This window comes from Trachypithecus francoisi, unplaced genomic scaffold, assembly GCF_009764315.1.
Source record: "Trachypithecus francoisi isolate TF-2019V2 unplaced genomic scaffold, Tfra_2.0 Lachesis_group18, whole genome shotgun sequence".
NCBI classification, from domain to species: domain Eukaryota; kingdom Metazoa; phylum Chordata; class Mammalia; order Primates; family Cercopithecidae; genus Trachypithecus; species Trachypithecus francoisi.
The window spans coordinates 42,944,547-42,964,659 of NW_022681463.1; the positions used below are offsets into that span (position 1 = coordinate 42,944,547).

The window sequence follows — 20,113 nt, forward strand, 5'->3', positions numbered from 1 at the left end:
AAATTTTTATAAAAATAAAATATATTTTCCACTGATATTGGATAGGCTAATATCCACTGCTAGCCTATCCAATATTAGTGGGAAAGTTACAATAACCTAAATTTTTATCCTGTAAGATTACACAAGGGAAAAGAAATTCCTGACATCAGTTTCACTTGAGGACATTTTAGATATGAGCAGCAGCTTTTTCCCCCAAGTTTCTATTCTAAGATAGGTAGATCTTATATAAATATATATACATGTCTGTATAAGTTTATTATATATTTAATAGTACATTCTTCATTGGGTAGTACTTACCATGCCAGGCCACCAATACTGAATGCCACTGGAGAAGCACCTTTTTCAAACAGCAGTATTTAAAAACACTTTTATTTAATACTTTTATTAAAATAAAAGTGAAATGTTTTTTCAAATAATTCTTACCTTTGTTAAATCTAAGAGGCCCACAGAAGCGTACCATAAAGCTATATAATATAATAGCCTTTCTGGCCAGGCAGGTGGCTCACGTCTGTAATCCCAGCACTTCGGGAGGCTGAGGCGGGTGGATCACTTGAGGTCAGGAGTTCGAGACCAGCCTGGCCAATGTGAAACCCTGTCTCTACTAAAAATACAAAAAAACTAGCCAGCCATGGTGGCACGCACTGTAGTCCCAGCAACCCAGGAGGCCGAGGCAGGAGAATCACTTGAACCCAGGAGGCAGAGGTTGCAGCGAGCCGAGATCGTGCCACTGCACTCCAGCCTGGGTGGCAGAGCGAGACTCCAACTCAAAAAACAAAACAAAACAAAACTATATATATATAATATATATATATATATATATATATAGAGAGAGAGAGAGAGAGAGAGGAGAGAGAGAGAGAAAGAGAGAGAAAGAGAGAGAGAGAGAGAGAGAGAGAGAGAGAGAGAAATCTGGCTCATTAACAACCTCAACCTCCCCCACGTGTGGGAATCTTCCTTAACATTCCTGATGGATGATTATCCAAATATGACTTATTGAAATCAGCACAGTGGCATCTTCTTTAAATATATATTGCATTTGGATACTTGGGTCACTAGCTGATACTTCTTTTTAGAAATTTCTATACTGAGGATGATGAGAGTAAACTCCTTCCTTTGGTGTTTGTGGTATCACAGAATTCTTTTTCATTTGAGATGAAGACAAACATTCATAGTTTGAATGCCTTACACATTTTAGATTTTTCTTGTTTGTTCAATGAAAGAATGTATGAATCAATAAAGTGAATACAAGCCATTTAGTTGGTTCTGAAAAGTTGAGTATATCCTGTTAACCTGGTAAGAACTATTATAAGAGTCATGGAGTTCTTTAGGAGTAGAGTCATCTGCCACATGGTCTTAGGATTCCTGGTTTTTCACCCAGGTGGTCTGGGTTCAACTACCAGTATGGGAATGCTAAGCTTCTGCAAAAAAAAAAAAGTTTCAGAACCATGAACTTGTCTTGAGCAAAAACAATGCAACTATGCTAAGTCCCATAGCCCCCCTACCCACAAAGAAAAGGTGATAGAACAAATTTTTGCTGGGAGGGTGGCTCGTGCCTGGAATCCCAGCTACTCACTCTGGAGACTGAAGCGGGAGGATTGCTTGAGGCCAGTAGTTTGATACCAGCCTGGGCAACAAAGTGAGACTGTCTCTAAAAAAATTAAAATAGGCCGGGCACGGTGGCTCACGCCTGTAATCCCAGCACTTTGGGAGGCCAAGGCGGGCAGATCACGAAGTCAGGAGATCGAGACCATCCTGGCTAACATGGTGAAATCCCATCTCTACTAAAAATACAAAAAATTAGCCGGGCGTGGTGGTGGGTGCCTGTAGTCCCAGCTACTTGGGAGGCTGAGGCAGGAGAATGGCGTAAACCCGGGTGGTGGAGCTTGCAGTGAGCCGAGATCACACCACTGCACTCCAGCCTGGGCGACACAGCGAGACTCTGTCTCAAAAAAATAAAATAAAATAAAATAAAGATTTCCCCCACGATTCTTGCTATTGAAGTGAGCTTGGGAGCCAGGCATAAGAAGCAAGCAATGAGAAGCAGCGTCGTGTACTGGAAAGGGCGTAGCCATTGTAATCAGATGGACTTGGTTCAAATCCACTTCTATTTATTATGTGTCTGATCTTGGGCCATTTCGTTACCCTTACTGAGTCTTGGTTTTTCTCATTTAAAAAATGAAGATAATGCTTACTTGGCAGAGTTGCTGTGAAGATTAAATAAAGAGTAGAAAGCATGTAACACAGCAACTGACTGATAGAATGAGCTTGATAATGGTAGCTATTATGCTTGCATTTGGGCAACATTTCATAAAACATTTATCAAGAAAAAAATAAGAATATTATGCTTATTTTTTTAATTTTTAAGTAAGAGCTAGCTGTGGTGACTCATACCTGTAATCTCAGCTACTGGGGTAGCTGAGGTAGTAAAATCACTTGAGCCCAGCCTGAGCAACACACCGAGACCCCGTCTCTAAAATAAAGTTTTAAAAAAACTAGCCAGGTGTGGTGGTATGCACCTGTAGTTCCAGCTGTTTGGGAGGCTAAGGTGGGAGGATCCCTTTTGCCCAGGAGTTTGAGGCTACATTGAGCTATGATCATGTCACTGCACTCCAGCCTGGGTGACAGTGTAAGACCCTGTTTCTAGATAGATAGATAGATACATAGATAAACAGATAAATAGAAAATCCATGACCAGGAGAAGATGAGGTAAGGGTTAAAAAGTAAGACAATTCACAATGGCCAAGACATGGAAGGAACCCTAGTCTCCATCCAGGACATTTCTGGCTTGTCAAAACTGGGGGTGGGACCAGGTGAGGTGGCTAATTCCTGTCATCCCAGCGCTTTGAGAGGCCGAGGAGGGAGGACTGCTTGAGCCCATGAGTTCAAGACCAGCCTGGGCAACATAGGGAGACCCTGTCTCTAAAAGAAAAAAAAACAAAAAGCAAAAAAATAGGGTTGTGGTGGGGATGTTACTGGCAGCTAGTGCTAAAGGTCAGGGATGCTGGTATATATTATAACATGCATAGGATTTACCCTATGTGCACCCTTAAGAAAGAATTATCCAGACCAAAATGTCAATAGTGGACAGGGTGTGGTGGCTCATGCCTATAATCCCAGCACTTTAGGAGGCTGAGGCAGGTGGATCACCGGAGGTAAGGAGTTCCAGACCAGCCTGGCCAACTTGGTGAAATTGTCTCTACTAAAAATACAAAAATCAGCCGGGCATGGTAGCGGGTGCCTGTAATCCCAGCTACTCAGGAGGCTGAGACAGGAGAATTGCTTGAACCTGGAAGGCGGAGGTTGCAGTGAGCTGAGATTACGCCACTGCGACAGAGCGAGACTTCATCTCAAAAAACAAAAAAATGTCAATTGTGGTTGAAAAACCTGGACATACATATATATGTATGTGTGTATATACATATTTCTTTCCTTTTTTTCTCTCTTGCCTCCTTCCTTTCTTTTAAAGTATACAGCTTCAATGAAAAATGGAGCATATTTTATGACAAAAGAAAATCCTATTTTTCTTTTTCTCACTGACTGGAAATCTGATCCATACTGCATCTGTTACGACTGATGTAGCAACAGACTTTCCACCAAACTTTCACTTTACCAATGGAATAACAGACTTTCTGCCAGATTTTATTGGTTAATAGTAGTATAAAATATAAGAAAAAAACAACTTCAGAAAAGAGTCAACAATCTGTATCTGACCACCATTACTGGGCATTTGAAGTACCTTGTAGTAGACTTCACAAATGATTCTTAATTTTTAAACATGCAAAGTGCCTTGGTATTTGTGTATGACATTTAAACTCAGAATTTATGTAGTATAGAAAAATACTCACCAAAATATTTATAAGCCACACACTTAAAATGCATTGAACATTTAAAAAAGCTCCAAAATTTAAACCATAGCATATTTATTTTATAAAATAGAAAAAAAATAAAGTATATTATTTGTTCTTTACACATTTTGATTATACTAAATTTGTTAATTTAATACTAGTTCAAATAAACATTGTTATTTAAAAAATGCTGAGTACATGATTAAGATGAATTTGGTTTTCCATCAGAAAAAGAACTTCAGGAGTAAATAACGGTCTACAGGTGCTTCCCATCCACAACACTAGGTCTTCATCTTTTGTTTCTTAGACCACTCAGGTGCTTCTTTTTTAGTCTGTTTTAAAAAAACAAAATCCAATAAAATGCTTACAAGGAGGACAAGAGAGGCAATTCAGAGAACTAGATACATTGAGGTTTTTTATATGTAAACTCTACTAAAAAACTGCTTTTCTTAATTCAGAAAGGATACTTAAGGGCAAAGACTTTGTCTTTTGCCGTAAATAATCTCCCACCTGGTAGGTATGTGGTAGAAAAAACATACATCTGTGTTTTCTTGCTCAAAGCCTATACTTAAAATTTTCTGGGGATGTAATTATTTTACAAATTGATTTTATTTTCAAAGAGAATTATAAAAAATCAAGGACATGACTTCCTTTTAGTTGTCTCATTTATAGATAATATTCATTCACTCAATAGGTATTTATTAAATAATTACTATATCCAAATTATTGTGTTTTGGATCTTATGAATTTCTAAGTATTTACCAGATTACTTCTTGGGTTTATTGCTCAATCATTTCAGCCTAAAAGGAGACAGGCTGTACAGAATAGAAAGAAAAAAGTAGGGGAGGTGAATTACAGAATAAAACATTCAGCACTTCACTGTATTTTGGCTGGGTGCGGTGGCTCATGCTCATAATCCCAGGACTTTGGGAGGCTGAGGTGAGAGGACTGCTTAGGCCCAGGAGTTCGAGACTAGCCTGGGCAACATAGTGGGACCCCCATCTCCACGAAAAGAAAAAACAAATTAGCCAGGCATGGTGGCATGCACCTGTAGTCTCAGTTAACATGGGAAGTGGAGGTGAGATCACTTGACGATGGGTACGGTGGCTCATGCCTGTAATACCAGCACTTTGGGAGGCCAAGGAAGGTGGATCACTTGAGGTCAGGAGTTTGAGACCAGCCTGGCCGACATGGTAAAACCCTATCTCTACTAGAAATACAAAAAATTAGCCAGGCATGGTAATGCACACCTATAATCCCAGCTACTTGGGAGGCTGAGACAGGATAATTGAAGCTGGGAGGTGGAGGTTGCAGTGAGCTGACATTGTGCCACTGCACTCCAGTCTGGGTGACAGAGCAAGACATTATGTCGGAAAAAAAAAAAAAGATCACTTGAGCCCAGGAGGTCAAGGCTGAAGTGAGCTGTGATCATGCCACTACACTCAAGCCTGGGCAACAGAGCAAGACTGTCTCAAAAAACAATTGAGAGGACAGTACAGAGATATCCCATATACCCTCTGGCTCCACACATGCACAGCCTCCTCCATTATTAATATCCCTTAGCCCAATGGTACATTTGTTACAACTGATGAGCCTATACTGACATGTCATTATCACCCAAGGTCTACAGTTTGTATTTGGGTTCACTCTTGGTACTATGCATTTTATGGGTTTGGACAAATGTCTATAGACAGGCATCCACCATTATAGTATCATAATATATAGTATCACATAATATTTTCACTGCCTTTGAAATCCTCATAGATTTTTGTATCTACATTCATGAGAGATATTGGTCTGTAGTTTTGTTTTCCTCTAATATCTTTGTTTGATTTTGCAATTAGGGCAATGCTGGCCTTGCAAAATCAGCTGGGAAGTATTCTCTCTGCTTCTATCCAATGAGAGATTGTAGAGAATAGGTACAATTTTAGCTGGGCATGGTGGCATGTGCCTGTAGTCCCAGCTACTAGGGAGGAAAAAGGGGGAGGGGAGGGGAGGGAAGGGATTCAACAGTGAACCCATCTGGGCCTAATGCTTTCTGTTTAGAAAAGTTATGGATTAAATTCCTCCAATTTTTGTTTCTCTGGGAAAGTCTATTTTTCTTTCACTTCTGAAAAGAATAATTTTGCAGGGTATAGAATTTTAGGTTGGTGGTTTTGTTCTTTCATAACTTTAAATGTTTCACTCCACTCTTTTCTTGCTTGCATTGTTTCTGAGAAGTCAGATGTAATCCTTATCTTTGCTTCTCTATAGGTAAGGTGTTATTTTCCTCTGGCTTCTTTCAGGATTTTTTTTCTTCTTTTTGAGATAGGCTCTCGCTCTGTCACCCAGGTTGGTGTGGTGTGATCATGGCTAACTATAGCCTCAACCTCCCGGGCTCAAGTGATCGTCCTGCCTCACCCTCCTCACTACCTGGGAATATGGGTGCATACCATCACTCTCAGCTAACTTATTTATACATATATATGTATGTATTTTTTTGTGTGTGTGTGAGACAGAGTTTCACTCTTGTTGCCCAGGCTGGAGTGCAATGGCATCGTCTTGGCTTACAGCAACCTCCACTTCCCGGGTCCCAGGACAAGCAGTTCTCCTGCCTCAGCCTCTGGATTAGCTGGGATTACAGGCATGCGCTACCACACCCAACTAAGTTTTGTATTTTTAGTAGAGACGGGGTTTCACCATGTTGGCCATGCTGGTCTCGAACTCCTGACCTTGTGATCCGCCTGCCTCGGCCTCCCAAAGTGCTAGGATTATACGCGTGAGCCACTGTGCCCGGCAATTTTTATATTTTTTATAGAGATGGGGTTTCGCCATGTTGCCCAGGCTAGGATTTTGTCTTTATCTCAATTTTCTGTAGTTTGAAAATGATATGCAAATGATATGCCTAAGTGTAGTTTTTTTTTTCTTTTTGCATTTATCTTTCTTGATGTTCTCAGAGTTCTCTGGGTCTGTGGTTTGGTGTCTGACATTAGCTTGGGGGGAATTCTGTCATTATTGTTTCAAATATCTCTTCCTTTCTTTCTTCCTTCTCCTTCTAATATTCTCATTAAATATATGCTATAGCTTTTGTAGTCATCCTTTAGTCCTTGGATATTCTCTTTTTTAGACGTTTCTGTTAAAATATCCTTATTATTATTATTATTTTTTTTGGTGGAGACAGGGTCCTGCTCTGTTGCCCAGCCTAGAGTGCAGTGGCATGATCATGGCTCACTGCAGCCTTGACGTTCTGGGCTCAAGCGATCCTCCCACTTCAGCTCTTTCAGTAGCTAGGACCACAGGTGTGCACCACAGCACCTGGCTTTGTGTGTGTGTGTGTGTGTGTGTGTGTGTGTGTGTGGAGACACGGTCTCTTATGTTGTGAAGGTTGGTCTGGAACTCGAACTCCTGGGTTCAAGTGATTCTCTCACCCTCCCAAAGTGCTGGGATTACAGGCATGAGCCACTGTGCCTGGCCTGAAACATTCTCAGGGTTAGAGATTCCTTCCTCAGCTATGTCCACTGTACTAATCAGATTATCAAAGGCATCTGTCATTTATTTGTTTTTTTGAGATGGAGTTTCATTCTGTTGTCCAGGCTGGAATGCAGTGGTGTGATCTCGGCTCACTGAAACCTCAGCCTCCCAGGTTCAAGCAATTTTCCTGCCTCAGCCTCCCAATTAGCTAGAATTACAGGTGCCCTCCATCACACCTGGCTAATTTCTGTATTTTTAGTAGAGATGGGGTTTCACTATGTTGGTCAGGCTAGTCTCGACCTCCTGATCTCAGATGATCTGCCCGCCTTGGCCTCCCAAAGTATTGGGATTACAGGTGTGAGCCACCATGCCCAGCCAGCATTTGTCATTTCTGTTATAGTGGTTTTGATCTCTAGTATTTCTCCTTTTTTGGGGTTCTTAGGATTTTCATCTTTCTGCTCACAGTGCCCATCTGTTCTTGCATGTTGTCTACTTTATCTATTGCAGCCCTTGGCATTCTAAGCATAGTTGTTTTAGGTTCTCTGTCTGGTAATTCCAACATTTATGGCACAATTGACTGTGGTTCTGATGCTTGCACTGTCTCTTCAAACTGTTTTTTTTGGCTTTTAGTCTACCTGGTTAAGTTTTTACTGATAACTGGACATACTGTACTGGGTAAAACAAACTGCTATAAATGGGCCCTTGGTAATGTGGTGGTAAGGCGTGGGGGTAGGGAAGTCATCCTATGGTCCTATGATTAGGTCTCAGTCTTTCAGTGACAGTGTGCCTCTGCTTCTCAGTTTTTTCCCTTCTTAGGTGGGCCATGATGGCTAGGTGGGCTGGATTGGGTATTGTGTTGTTCTCAGGTCAGTTAGGCTTTGATAAAGCCCCAGCAGGGTAGCTTCTAGTTAAATAGTTTCTCCTGAGGGGAGACCTTGTTGAGAATTGAGAACTGAGTTCTCTAACATATTTCAAAATGTCCTCTTTTCCCTCCCACTGCTGGAAATGGAAGGGGATTTTCTCCCAATATTTACTGTAAGAACTAGGTCAAGCTTCTAAAGTTAACACTCACAAGAGTGTGGGGATTACTTCTATGACTGGAGTTTTTAACTTTCAGACTTGTCCATACCTAACTTCCAGCAGTTACACTCAGGTTTTCCTACTCCAGCACTGGTTCCCATCATGGAAGTTTTTGCTCTGATACATCATCATTCTCTGTATTGGCCTATCTGTCCACTTTTGGGGGCAGCAGTTTGCCCTGTGACTTCACTTCTATTAGGTATTTAAGAAAAGTTGGCTGGGTGCGGTGACTCATGCCTGTAATCCCAGCACTTTGGGAGGCCAAGACGGGGGGATCACCTGAGGTCAGGAGTTTGAGAACAGCTTGGCCAACATGGCGAAACCCCTTCTCTACTAAAAATACAAAAATTAGCCGGGTGTGGTGGCAGGCACCTGTAATCCCAGCTACTTGGGAGGCTGAGGCAGGAGAATTGCTTGAACCCGGGAGGCAGAGATTGCAGTGAGCTGAGATCACGCCATTGCACTCCAGCCTGGGCAACAAGAGTGAAAAACTCTTGTCTCAAAAAAAGAAAAAAAAAAGAAAAGAAAAGAAAAGGTGATTTTCTAGCTCAGCTTTTTATTTGTTAAGATAAGGAAAAGTCAGAGTAAAACTAGGGAACTGCATGATTCTTAAACGATCAGATAGATTTGGGTTACTGAGAAAGGTGAGCCAGCTAAACTTTATAGTTTATAGGGCTCTCACTATCCTTGGTCATAGAAGAACATGTATGCCATTGTTCTTTATTTTGTTTATTTATTTAGTTTGAGACAAAGTCTCACTCTGTTGCCCAGGCTGGAGTGCAGTTAATCTCGGCTCACTACAACCTCCGCCTCCTGGGTTCAAGCAATTCTGCCTCAGCCTCCTGAGTAGCTGGGATTACAGGCATGTACCACCACACCTGGCTAATTTTTGTATTTTTAGTAGAGACAGGGTTTCACCATGTTGGCCAGGCTGGTCTGGAACTCCTGACCTCAGGTGATTTGCCTGCTTCGGTCTTCCAAAGTGCTGGGATTACAGGCGTGAGCCACTGCACCCGGCCGCCATTGTTCTTTAAAGTGCAGGTCCCAACCCACGGGTAATGAACTCTAGTAGGTAAAAGACCAGAATTGAGAAAAAAAAAAAAAAAAAACTAGCACAGAAAATATCTGAGTATTGGCCCTAGTGGGGGTAAGTTCTGTTTTGAGAAACTGTGATCATCACTAGGTCATACTATAAATGGTTTTCTTAACTGTGACTCCTGGACAAAAAAAGTGAAAGCAACTGCTATAGACTAAGCTACAGATCCTCAGGATTATACCAAAGGGTGCAGAATTGGTTTGTACATTTGCATTTCCTCAATCAGCTGATACTAAAATTTTTACTACTACTCTGTGTTTACAGGGAGAAGGTAAATAAAAACTTTGGCATTAAAAAATAATCTTAATACTCAGAAAGGGCAGTATAAGAATTTCAATGGCAGATAGTTCTTCCTTACTCTCCTTTTATGTGTGTCTGTTACACTGCAGACCATTACTCCCACCCCTAATATGTTTTCTCCCTAGATGTACTAATGAGACAGATTTGCCGCAGTCAAGTGTACCTTGTGTCTTGGGGATTAACTGCCTTGCTACTTCACAGGGTAACTTTTCAGATGTTTTATCACAACCATTTTGATTTCAAAGTCTGTTCCCCTAGGACTAAGCTATGTTCCTTATTCCCAGGTTATTTTGGGTGAACTTTACCATCACTGTCATGTTCTAACCACATTTCACTTAGAAGACCGGCCCCTTTAGGATCTGGCCCATACTTACATATCTAATCCTGTTTCTTGACACTCTCCAACATGAACTAAATTGTTTGTACTTGAGATTAGTTTAATAGCATTTATTTGACTGACTACTCTGTGCCAGTCCTTGTGTGAGGTTCTGGGAATATAAAAATGAATGTAACCCTGTTACAGAGGCTGCTGGGATCACGTCTCGGCAATTTTGGCTGAGATCAAGTGCAGAGGTTGCTGGCTGTCTAGCCTGTATCTGTATCCCCCTTCTTAATAACAGAACTCTGATTTTATCAGTAAAGCAATAGATTCATCCCGTATAAAACATTTATCAGCCTTCCTTGCTGCTAGGTGTGGCCACATGACTAAGCTATGGCCAATGGGATATAAGTTGAAGATGTCTGGTAGGACTTACGGAAAAACTCCTTTGGAAAGAGAGACTATTTTCCTCCCGTTTTCTCATTTCCTGCTTAAAATGCAGACGTGATGGCTGTGGCCAGAGCAACCATACTGTGATTCTAAGAACAGACGCCACACTCTAAGGATGGTTGAAGAGAAAGGAAGAGGGAACCTAGGTTCCTGATGACTTCATAGGGCCACATACTTGTCCTGAAATAGTTATCTCCAGGCCTGTATGTGAGAGACTGAACAATTTGCTAAAGCTGCTGAACTAGCAGTGGGACACAATTCCTAAAGATGCTGACTCTTATACTCTTAGTTTATACCATTTATCTTATCTCATGTTGTATCTTCAGCATGCAGGAGTGTCTCGCCAGCAGTAGGTGTTTGATGTCATGACTCCTTTGATTTTTGTGGTTTGAGCACCGTATAGTACAGTGGTTAAAGCACAGGTTCTAGCCATTTATTAATTTTGCAAAGTGGGCAAATTGAGGACTTCTTAGTTACCTCATATATTTTTCTCCATAGCATTTGTCATGTTTTCACATCCTACTCAATTTATTTATTTTTTTGTTTGTTGGTTTATAGTCTATCTCTATCCACAAATGTAAGGTCCACAGAGGCAGTAATTGTTTATATCTTTACTTTTTGGAATAGTACTTGGCACAAAGTAAGTGCTCAATAAACATTTTTCAATGAATGAATGAATGTTTAGGTCTGCTATGACAAAAGCCTTTCGGATCTATTTAAGTCTGGACATAAGGTTTCATGTGAGTCAATTCAAGCCTTTCTGGTATACAAGATAGAAGAAAATTCTACTACAGTAATGCAATAATATGTTTCCAACTAATCAGGCAACATCACCCTTGACAAGCATCAGGGGTAGTACTTATGATTCTAAGCAACAGCCTGATTTTTGAGTGGAAATGGTAATGAACCAGTAAGGCATGGAAACAGCATATTTTGCTGTATGAACTCAAATTTACTTATATCATTCAAAGATATTTTCAATCCTTCGACTGGTGAACTTTTTCTTTCAGTTATATTATTGTCTGAAATTCAGGTTCTCTGTTAATTACATTAGCACAGAATATGTCACAGTGATTTCTCAACTACATTAGTATATAAGTCTCACTACCAAAATTTGAACAGATTCCAAGTAGATAATACTGCTTCTGAAAAGTTTATTTCTGATTTTCACAAAATGTATAATCTTAATTTCCAGATATTTTAGTCAGTAATGTGCTAGCCATTAGTGATAGCCCTGAGTTCCAGACACTGGAAGTTTCTAAGCTTTTTATCAACTCCTGAGATACATCATGGACCAGTAAACTATGGTCCATGGTCTGTTTTTTTTTTTTCAAATACATAGACCTATTTATTACAAAATCATAAACGCATATAAATGAAAAAATATGCCATGTTTATGGATTGGAAGACTCAAGTTTGTTGAGTGACAGAGTGAGACCCTCAAAAAAAATTTACTATAGAGGTATAGTAATCCATATGGTATTATCATAATAATTGAAAAAGAAGCCAACAGAACAGAGACCAGACTATACATATATTATATATATATATGCCCATATATATATATATATAGTCTATTATTAGTGAAATGGTGTTAAGGCAATTAGTTCAAGGGGGAAAAAGTCTTTCCAATAGGTGGTGCTTTAACAATTGGATAAACATATGCAAAATAGAAAATAAATAAAAGAAACTGACCCCTCCCTTATACTATACACAAAAATAAATTTGATATGAATCATATATCTAAGCCAGTTTTTCTCAACTGTTCTCGCATTATCACTTTCCCTCATTAGGAGCATTTTAAGACATATTCTCCCTCTAATCACTCCTGGCTCCACCACAGCCAAAATAAAGAAAAATAGATTGTCCTTAGTTTGGGTTCCCACAGAAGTGGACTCTGTGAGACAAGGATTTAAAATACCCATAGGGAAGTGGAAACCAGACAGGGAGGGGAAGGCAACAGATATAGGCCATATTATCAAGCATGTCATTACCAGTGCCAGTGGGAGCTTACTCCCACTGGGAGCTCTGACAGCAAGTGTAGAGCATGTGCTTCAGCAAAGAAGACATTCATACAGCCAACAGACACATGAAAAAATGCTCATCATCACTGGCCATCAGAGAAATGCAAATCAAAACCACAATGAGATACCATCTCACACCAGTGAGAATGGCAATCATTAAAAAGTCATGGTCTGTTTTTGTACAGGCTGCATGCTAAGAATGGTTTTGACATTTTTTTTTTTTTTTTTTTGAGATGTGGTTTTGCTCTTGTCACCTGGAGCGCAATTGTGCAATCTTGGCTCACTGCAACCTCCACCTCCTGGGTTCAAGCGATTCTCCTGCCTCAGCCTCCCGAGTAGCTGGGATTACAGGCATGCGCCACCACGCCTGGCTAATTTTGTATTTTCAGTAGAGACGGGATTTCTTCATGTTGGTCAGGCTGGTCTTGAACTCCTGACCTCAGGTGATCTGCCCGCCTTGGCCTCCCAAAGTGCTGGGGTTACAGGTGTGAGCCACTGTGCCTGGCCTAGTTTTGACATTTTTTAAAAAAGGTAAACAAAAAAAACAAGCAAACAAAGAATATACAATAGAGTTTGCTGGCTCGTGGTAACTGATTTTTTTTTTTTTTTTTTTTTTTTTTTTTTTTTGAGACGGAGTCTAGCTCTGTCACCCAGGCTGGAGTGCAGTGGCGCGATCTTGGCTCACTGCAAGCTCCGCCTCCCGGGTTTACGCCATTCTCCTGCCTCAGCCTCCCGAGTAGCTGGGACTACAGGCGCCCGCCTCGTCGCCCGGCTAGTTTTTTGTATTTTTTAGTAGAAACGGGGTTTCACCGTGTAGACCAGGATGGTCTCGATCTCCTGACCTCATGATCCACCCGTCTCGGCCTCCCAAAGTGCTGGGATTACAGGCTTGAGCCACCGCGCCCGGCCGGTAACTGATTGTTAAAATGGGCACAACAAAATAATTCAGATGTATAGTTAATTGATTTTTGGAGAACTGCTTGAACCTAGGAGGTGGAGGTTGCAGTGAGCCAAGATTGTGCCACTGCACTCCAGCCTGGGTGACAGAGTGAGACTCCATCTCAAAAAAAAAAAAAAAAAAAATTAACTGCTTTTTATTTTGATAATTCCATTCTTTTAGCTGTTTGATCAGTAGTGGTTCTTTTTTCTATTTTATTAAAGATATTTCCCTTTATATCCATAAGATGGTGCTTTATATGACAAAATTTGACATTCTGCTTCAGGTATTAATGGGATTAACCATTTAACTGAGTAGGGTCCTTATTTTAAATATAAGGCTTATAGGCTTCATAATATGAAGTGCTTTATAGATATGTATATAAATATATATGCATATATATTTTACAGATGCATAAAATATATATATACACACATATATATGCATACACATTAATAAAAACCTTAAATTGTTAGTAGAGTATTAACAGGCCCTAAAGTATACTATATTCCAGATTTAGGAAAGAGAGCACAAAGCCATTGTAGAAACAAATGACAAGACTAACTGGAAACTTACCAGAAGTAATTTACTATGTTACAAGGTGATTTTGGAAACAAATAACTGATAAGATAGATACTGCTGTGTCATCCAGAATTAGCCAGTTAAAACGTTAATATATAACATGGGCATTATAACCCATTGAGAAAGTTTGTTAAAATTAGAAACAATGATGACTGACAAATGCAGACATAATAAGCCTGGTGGATAACTCCTTTAATCTAAAAAAAGAGCTAGGAATTAACAATCTATTAGTGTTTAACCAGTACCAATTCTCTAAGGAAAAAAGTCTATGTCTGGTAGATATAATTACTTTGTTTTCCAAAAAAGTTCTAAACTGGAAATCAAATAAATAAATATTGAGAAGTCCTCACAGGCAGGGCCCAACTTAAGTGAGTTTAAGACAGCTGATGTGGCTTTACCACTAACAAGATGTGAAGCTGTCTGAGATCAGTCAGCTTCATTCCATATTCACCAAAAAATTCCTGAGTTTTAGTTTAGCTTACCAGCTAAATTTAATAACATCAGGAAGAGGTTACAATTAATGTTCCTGACACTAGAAATTAAAATATGAATATTTAAAAATGTACATGTAAACAGCTAGATATTTTGAGGTCTGGTCATACTTTGATGAGATGAGTCTACATTCAACATAAAAGAGTGAGACCGGGCCAGGCCCGATGGCTCATTCCTGTAATCCCAGCACTTTGGGAGGCCTAGGTGGGCAGATCACTTGAGGTCAGGAGTTCAAGACCAGCATGGCCAATATGGTGAAACCCCGCCTTCATTAAAAATACAAAAATTAGCTGGGCATGGTGGCGTGTCCCTGTAATTCCAGCTACTCAGGAGGCCGAGGTGGGAGAACAGCTTGAACCCAGGAGGTGGAGGTTGTAGTGAGCTGAGTTTGTACCACTGCACTGCACTCCAGCCTGGGCAACAGAGCAAGACTCCATCTCAAAAAAAAAAAAAAAAAAAAGAAAAGAAAAAGAAAAGAAAAGAAAAAAAACAGTGAGACCAGAGCTTCCAAACACAACTATGACACAGAAGTGTTACAGGTATGTGGCGCTTCTGATCTCCTCAGCCCTCAGTGTCTGGGGTGGCTGGAGTCCCTTCAGTCTACCAGCAAAGTTCAGCTATCCTGTTGTGTCATATAAATATTCTAATTTTCCACATATGTTATAAGAAATGTTGGGAGGCACAGTGTTAGGACATGACTCTGTGATGACGCTACCCTAGTGTGGCATCCTTGTCACTTGTCTAAATACAACCAATTATACTCATTATATTACTATATTGTAAATAATTGCTACATTCCATTTTTGATAAAATTATAAACTTTCCCTCATGAACAAATGAGAAAAACTATTTTTATAACCTATCTACTTACAACTTTTAAATTAAATTAAAATTTTAAGTTTATTTTTTATTTTATATTATATTTCATCATTTTATATATTTTATTTTGAGACAGGGTCTTGCTCTGTTACCCAGGCTTGAGGACAGTGGCGTGAACATGGCTCACTGCAGCCTCAGCCTCCTGGGCTCATGTGATCCTCCTGCCTCAGACTCCCAAGTAGCTTAGCACCACAGGCACATACCACCATGCCTGGCTAATTTAAGAAACATTTTTTTTTTGTAGAGGCAGGGTCTCACAAAAGTTTTTGCCCAGGCTTTAAAACATTTTTAAAAAGAAGATTCTGGTAAAATACATACAACATAACATTTATTACTTTAACTATTTTTATTTATTTTTATTTTTCTTTGAGATGGAGTTTCACTCTTGTTGCTCAGGTTGGAGTGCAATGGTGCGGTATCGGCTCATTGCTACCTCCCCCTCCCGGGTTCAAGCGATTCTCCTGCCTCAGCCTCCCGAGTAGCTGGGATTACAGGCATGCGCCACCATGCCAGGATAATTTTTGTACTTTCAGTAGAGACGGGGTTTCTCCATGTTGGTCAGGCTGGTCTCGAACTCCTGATCTCAGGTGATCCACCCTCCTCGGCCTCCCAAAGTGCTGGGATTACAGGTGTGAGCCACCACGCCCAGCCAACGATTTTTAAATGTACAGATCAGTGGTATTACATACATTCACATTATGATGCAACTATCACTACTATCCATCCATAGAACTCTTTTCATCTTGCTTGACTGAAACTCTCTACTTGTTAAACAATAAATTCCCATACCCCCTAGCTCCTGGCAACCACCATTCTACTTTCTGTCTCTATTAATGTGACTAGGTATAACCTATCTACTTTTATTTCCCTTTATACTAAGGGAAAGGATGAATAGATAGTGAATTGGCTAAAGTCAGACGTAAGAATATAGTCAGAAAGGAATAAAGTCTAGATATTAGACATCCTATTCTTCAACAACTAAAAAGGAGCATAAGTTAGAAAATATTTTGTGAATACCATATTTTCTTTTCTTTTCTTTTTTTTTTTTTTGAGACAGAATCTCGTTCTGTCACCCAGGCTGGAGTGCAGTGGCACAATCTCAGCTCACTGCAACCTTCGCCTCCTGGGTTCAAGTGATTCACCTGTCTCAGCCTCCTGAGTAGCTGGGATTACCGGTGCCTGCCACCACACCTGGCTAATTTTTGTATTTTTAGTAGAGATGGGGTTTCACCATGTTGGCCAGGATGGTCTTGAACTCCTGACCTCAGGTGAGCCGCCCACCTCGGCCTCCCAGTGTTGGGATTACAGGCGTAAGCCACCATGCCTGGCCAATAAAATATTTTCTTTGCTCTTGGAATTTCTAAATAACGCTGATCTTCACTTGTCAAAATCCATGCATTCTTTAAAGCCAAGCTCAAATACTTCCTTTCTGACAGGGCAACCTAGAGTTCTTCAAAACCACAGTGTCTATTCTTACTTTAAATTTTCATAGCAATTTATATTTCCTTTAAAGTAGGATACCCAGGCCAGGTGCAGTGGCTCATGGCTATAATCCCAGCACTTTGAGATTATAGCCATGATGGGAGGATTGCTTGAGCCCAGGAGTTCAAGACCAGCCTGAGCAATGCAGTGAGATCCTGTCTCTACAAAAAATAAAAAAATTTAGCTCGGTGTGGTAGTGTGCACATGTGGTCTCAGCTATTTGGGAAGCTGAGTTGGGAGGATCACTTGAGCCTGGGAGGTTGAGGCTGCAGTTAGCTCTGTTCATGCCACTGCACTCCAGCCTGGGTGACACAGCAAGACCCTGTCCCACAAACAAGACAAAAAAAGTAGGCTAACTGATTTTGCCTTATGTTATTGTTTAATAAGTTTGATCCTACAGGAGCAGCAGTTTTAATGCTGATGCTATCTTAATCATCATTACAGGCTCTTGCATATAGTCAGTAAACACTTCTTGAATTGACTACACTCATTTTCCTTCCAGGCAGGGTGTGGTGGCTCACATCTGTAATCCAGCAGTTTGGGAGGCTGAGGTGGGTGGATCATCTGAGGTCAGGAGTTTGGAGACCAGCCTGGCCAACATGGTAAAACCCTGTGTCCACAAAAAAAAAAAAATACAAAAAATTAGCGGGGCATGGTGGCATGTTCCTGTAATCCCAACTACTCAGAAGGCTGAGGCAGGAGAACTACTTGAACCCAGGAGGCAGAGGTTGCAGTGAGTCAAGACTGTGCCACTGCCCTCTAGCTTGGGTGACAGTGTGAGAGTCCGTCTCAAAAAAAAAAATTTTTTTTTCTTTCCAGATGACGTAGCTTTCCAAAGCACTTCTACGGAATCATGTCGTTCATATAACCACTTATATATCAATTATATAAACTTAATCTGCCTATCCAACATATGCTAGCCAATGAGATAAAAACAAATCAAGGCCTGAACTACATCATAAACTCACCAGAAATCAGACACTTCACACACTATACACTGGGGCTGCACAGTCTTACTGTTTGCTACCCTACTTAGAGTCTAAGGTTTTTTTTTTGTTTGTTTGAGACAGTCTTGCTCTGTCATCCAGGCTGGAGTGTGGAGGCATGATCTCGGCTCACTGCAAACTCCACCTCCCAGGTCCAAGCGATTCTCCTGTCTCAGCCTTCCAGGTAGCTGGGACTACAGGCATGCACCACCACACCTGGATAATTTTGGTATTTTTAGTAGAGACGGGGTTTCAGTATGTTGGCCAGGCTGGTCTCGAACTCCTGACGTCAGGTGATCTGTCTGCCTTGGCCTCTCAAAGTGCTGGGATTACAGGTGTGAGCCAATGCTCTCAAGCTCTTTTTTTGTTTTAACGCTTACAATCCACTTGGTGAAAAGACTAAAAGCAGAGTTGCTAGTATCTGCATTTTAACTAAGGTTTTGAGAAAATAATGACCACGATGTGAATCCTGAGTATATAAATATAAATTCTATTTTCCGAATAGGATGGCAGCAGAAAAGCAGCAAAAGAGTCCCATACTGCTCAGGAAGGAAGGAGGAAAGTTGTTCTAAATCAGATTAGAATAGCTCTATGTTTTTCTAAGAAAGAGATAAGTGAGGCTGGGAAAAAAGGGATAGCACAGCAAAAAGCTACCTTAAGAGAGAAAGTAGGTGATAAGTGGGAACGAACTGGATGTTTCTGAATAAAGAAGACTGAAGATGCCTGTGGCAGAAGTAGCACTAACTAGAGTCATTGGAGGCGAAGCTTTCATTCTCCCTGTAGTTCACTTTAACATTAAAGTTCCACACCCAGTTTAGAGTTTTAACAGCTAAGAACATAACTAAACTGGGGAGACAAATAACTGCTTTTTATTCTCCTCAGCAAATATTTATTGAGTATCTGCTTTGTTCAGCTGCTATGCAAAACAAAAGGAATACAGTTTCTGTCCTTAAGGTACTTATATTCTGTGGTTCAATTAGTTTTTGTTGGTACACTAAGTGCCTGAACAACAACTCTGCCACATGTGTCATTTCAAAGGCCAGAGTTCTTCTAAAAAAGGAACTTTTGAGGTTGCCTTCATATATAAATATCACATGTACACTGTAGAACATTTGTATACATACAAAAAAGCACATTAAAAAAATGTCTTGTCAGATGTGGTGGCTCACACCTGTAATCCCAACACTTTGGGAGGCCAATGTCGGCAGATCATGAGGTCAGGAGTTCGAGACCAGCCTGACCAACATGGTGAAACCTCGCCTCTACTAAAAATACAAAAATCAGCCTAGCGTGGTGGCACACGCCTGTAACCTGCAGGAGGCTGAGGCAGGAGAATCGCTTGAACCTGGGAGGTGGAGGTTGCAGTAAGCTGAGATTGCGCCACTGCACTTCAGCCTGGGCAACAGAATGACAGACTCCATCTCAAAAAAAAAAAAAAAATCTTCAGAGGAAGACCTAAGTGTCCAAAAAAAAAAAAAAAAAAAAAAAAACAGTCAGGCTCTCATTTCTCCTCCTCTACATAATAGCACTGCTCCCACTCCATTGCCCAGTTAACAGTAGTTTTGTGTGGCTCGCCTCATACTGTCAATGCATATGGAAACGTTCATCTATCCACCCATCCATCACTGAATTTAATATCGGGGGAAATACCTATAGTAAATATTTTCAGCCAAAGTATCTGGATTTAGAAATGTTTTCATTTTAGGTATAAAACCATGAGATTATAAAATGATTAGCTCTTACTTCAAATATTGGCATGGTAAATTCCTTATCAACAAGTTCAGAGAAAATATAAAAAAGTATTCTTAAGGAAAATTGAAAATATTCAAAAGAATAACTACAAATGATGCCTGAAGAGAATCATAGCATGCTAGAATAAAAGGAGTCCAGAACTCTTTTCATTATAACCTCCCACTTAATTTTATAGATAAGAACACACTGGGAACATGTAATGATTTGCCCCAGGTTACCTAGTCGGTTCACATTACTAAGTCTGCATTAGCTTATAGTCTTGACTTGACTTGTTTATAGTATTACCTCTTAGTTTTCATTAGGGCATAGCTGAGCTTGTACCTCTTTTGAAAAAAATTTCCCTTATTATTTAAAAATAATTTTATTGTAGAATAAAATAAAAAATCCAGATAAGCAAAAATAAGGAAGAACTACCCAACTAATATTGAATCTTCTTAAT

General features: G+C 40.2%; 1 protein-coding gene across 3 annotated transcripts in view; it reads right to left on the reverse strand.

Annotated features, from left to right (window-relative positions):
• Nucleotides 1-3,868: 3,868 nt before the first annotated feature.
• PIBF1 (progesterone immunomodulatory binding factor 1) overlaps nucleotides 3,869-20,113 on the reverse strand; it is a 240,944-nt gene continuing 224,699 nt past the window's right edge. The window contains exon 18 of one of the 3 annotated variants that reach the window (XM_033177571.1): nucleotides 3,869-4,177. In XM_033177571.1, the coding sequence (XP_033033462.1) occupies nucleotides 4,127-4,177 (51 nt within the window). In that variant the 3' untranslated portion in view covers nucleotides 3,869-4,126. Of the gene's footprint in view, nucleotides 4,178-11,554; nucleotides 11,579-20,113 lie in introns of those variants that run through there. The other 2 variants (XR_004429040.1, XM_033177572.1) reach the window with 2 other exon arrangements.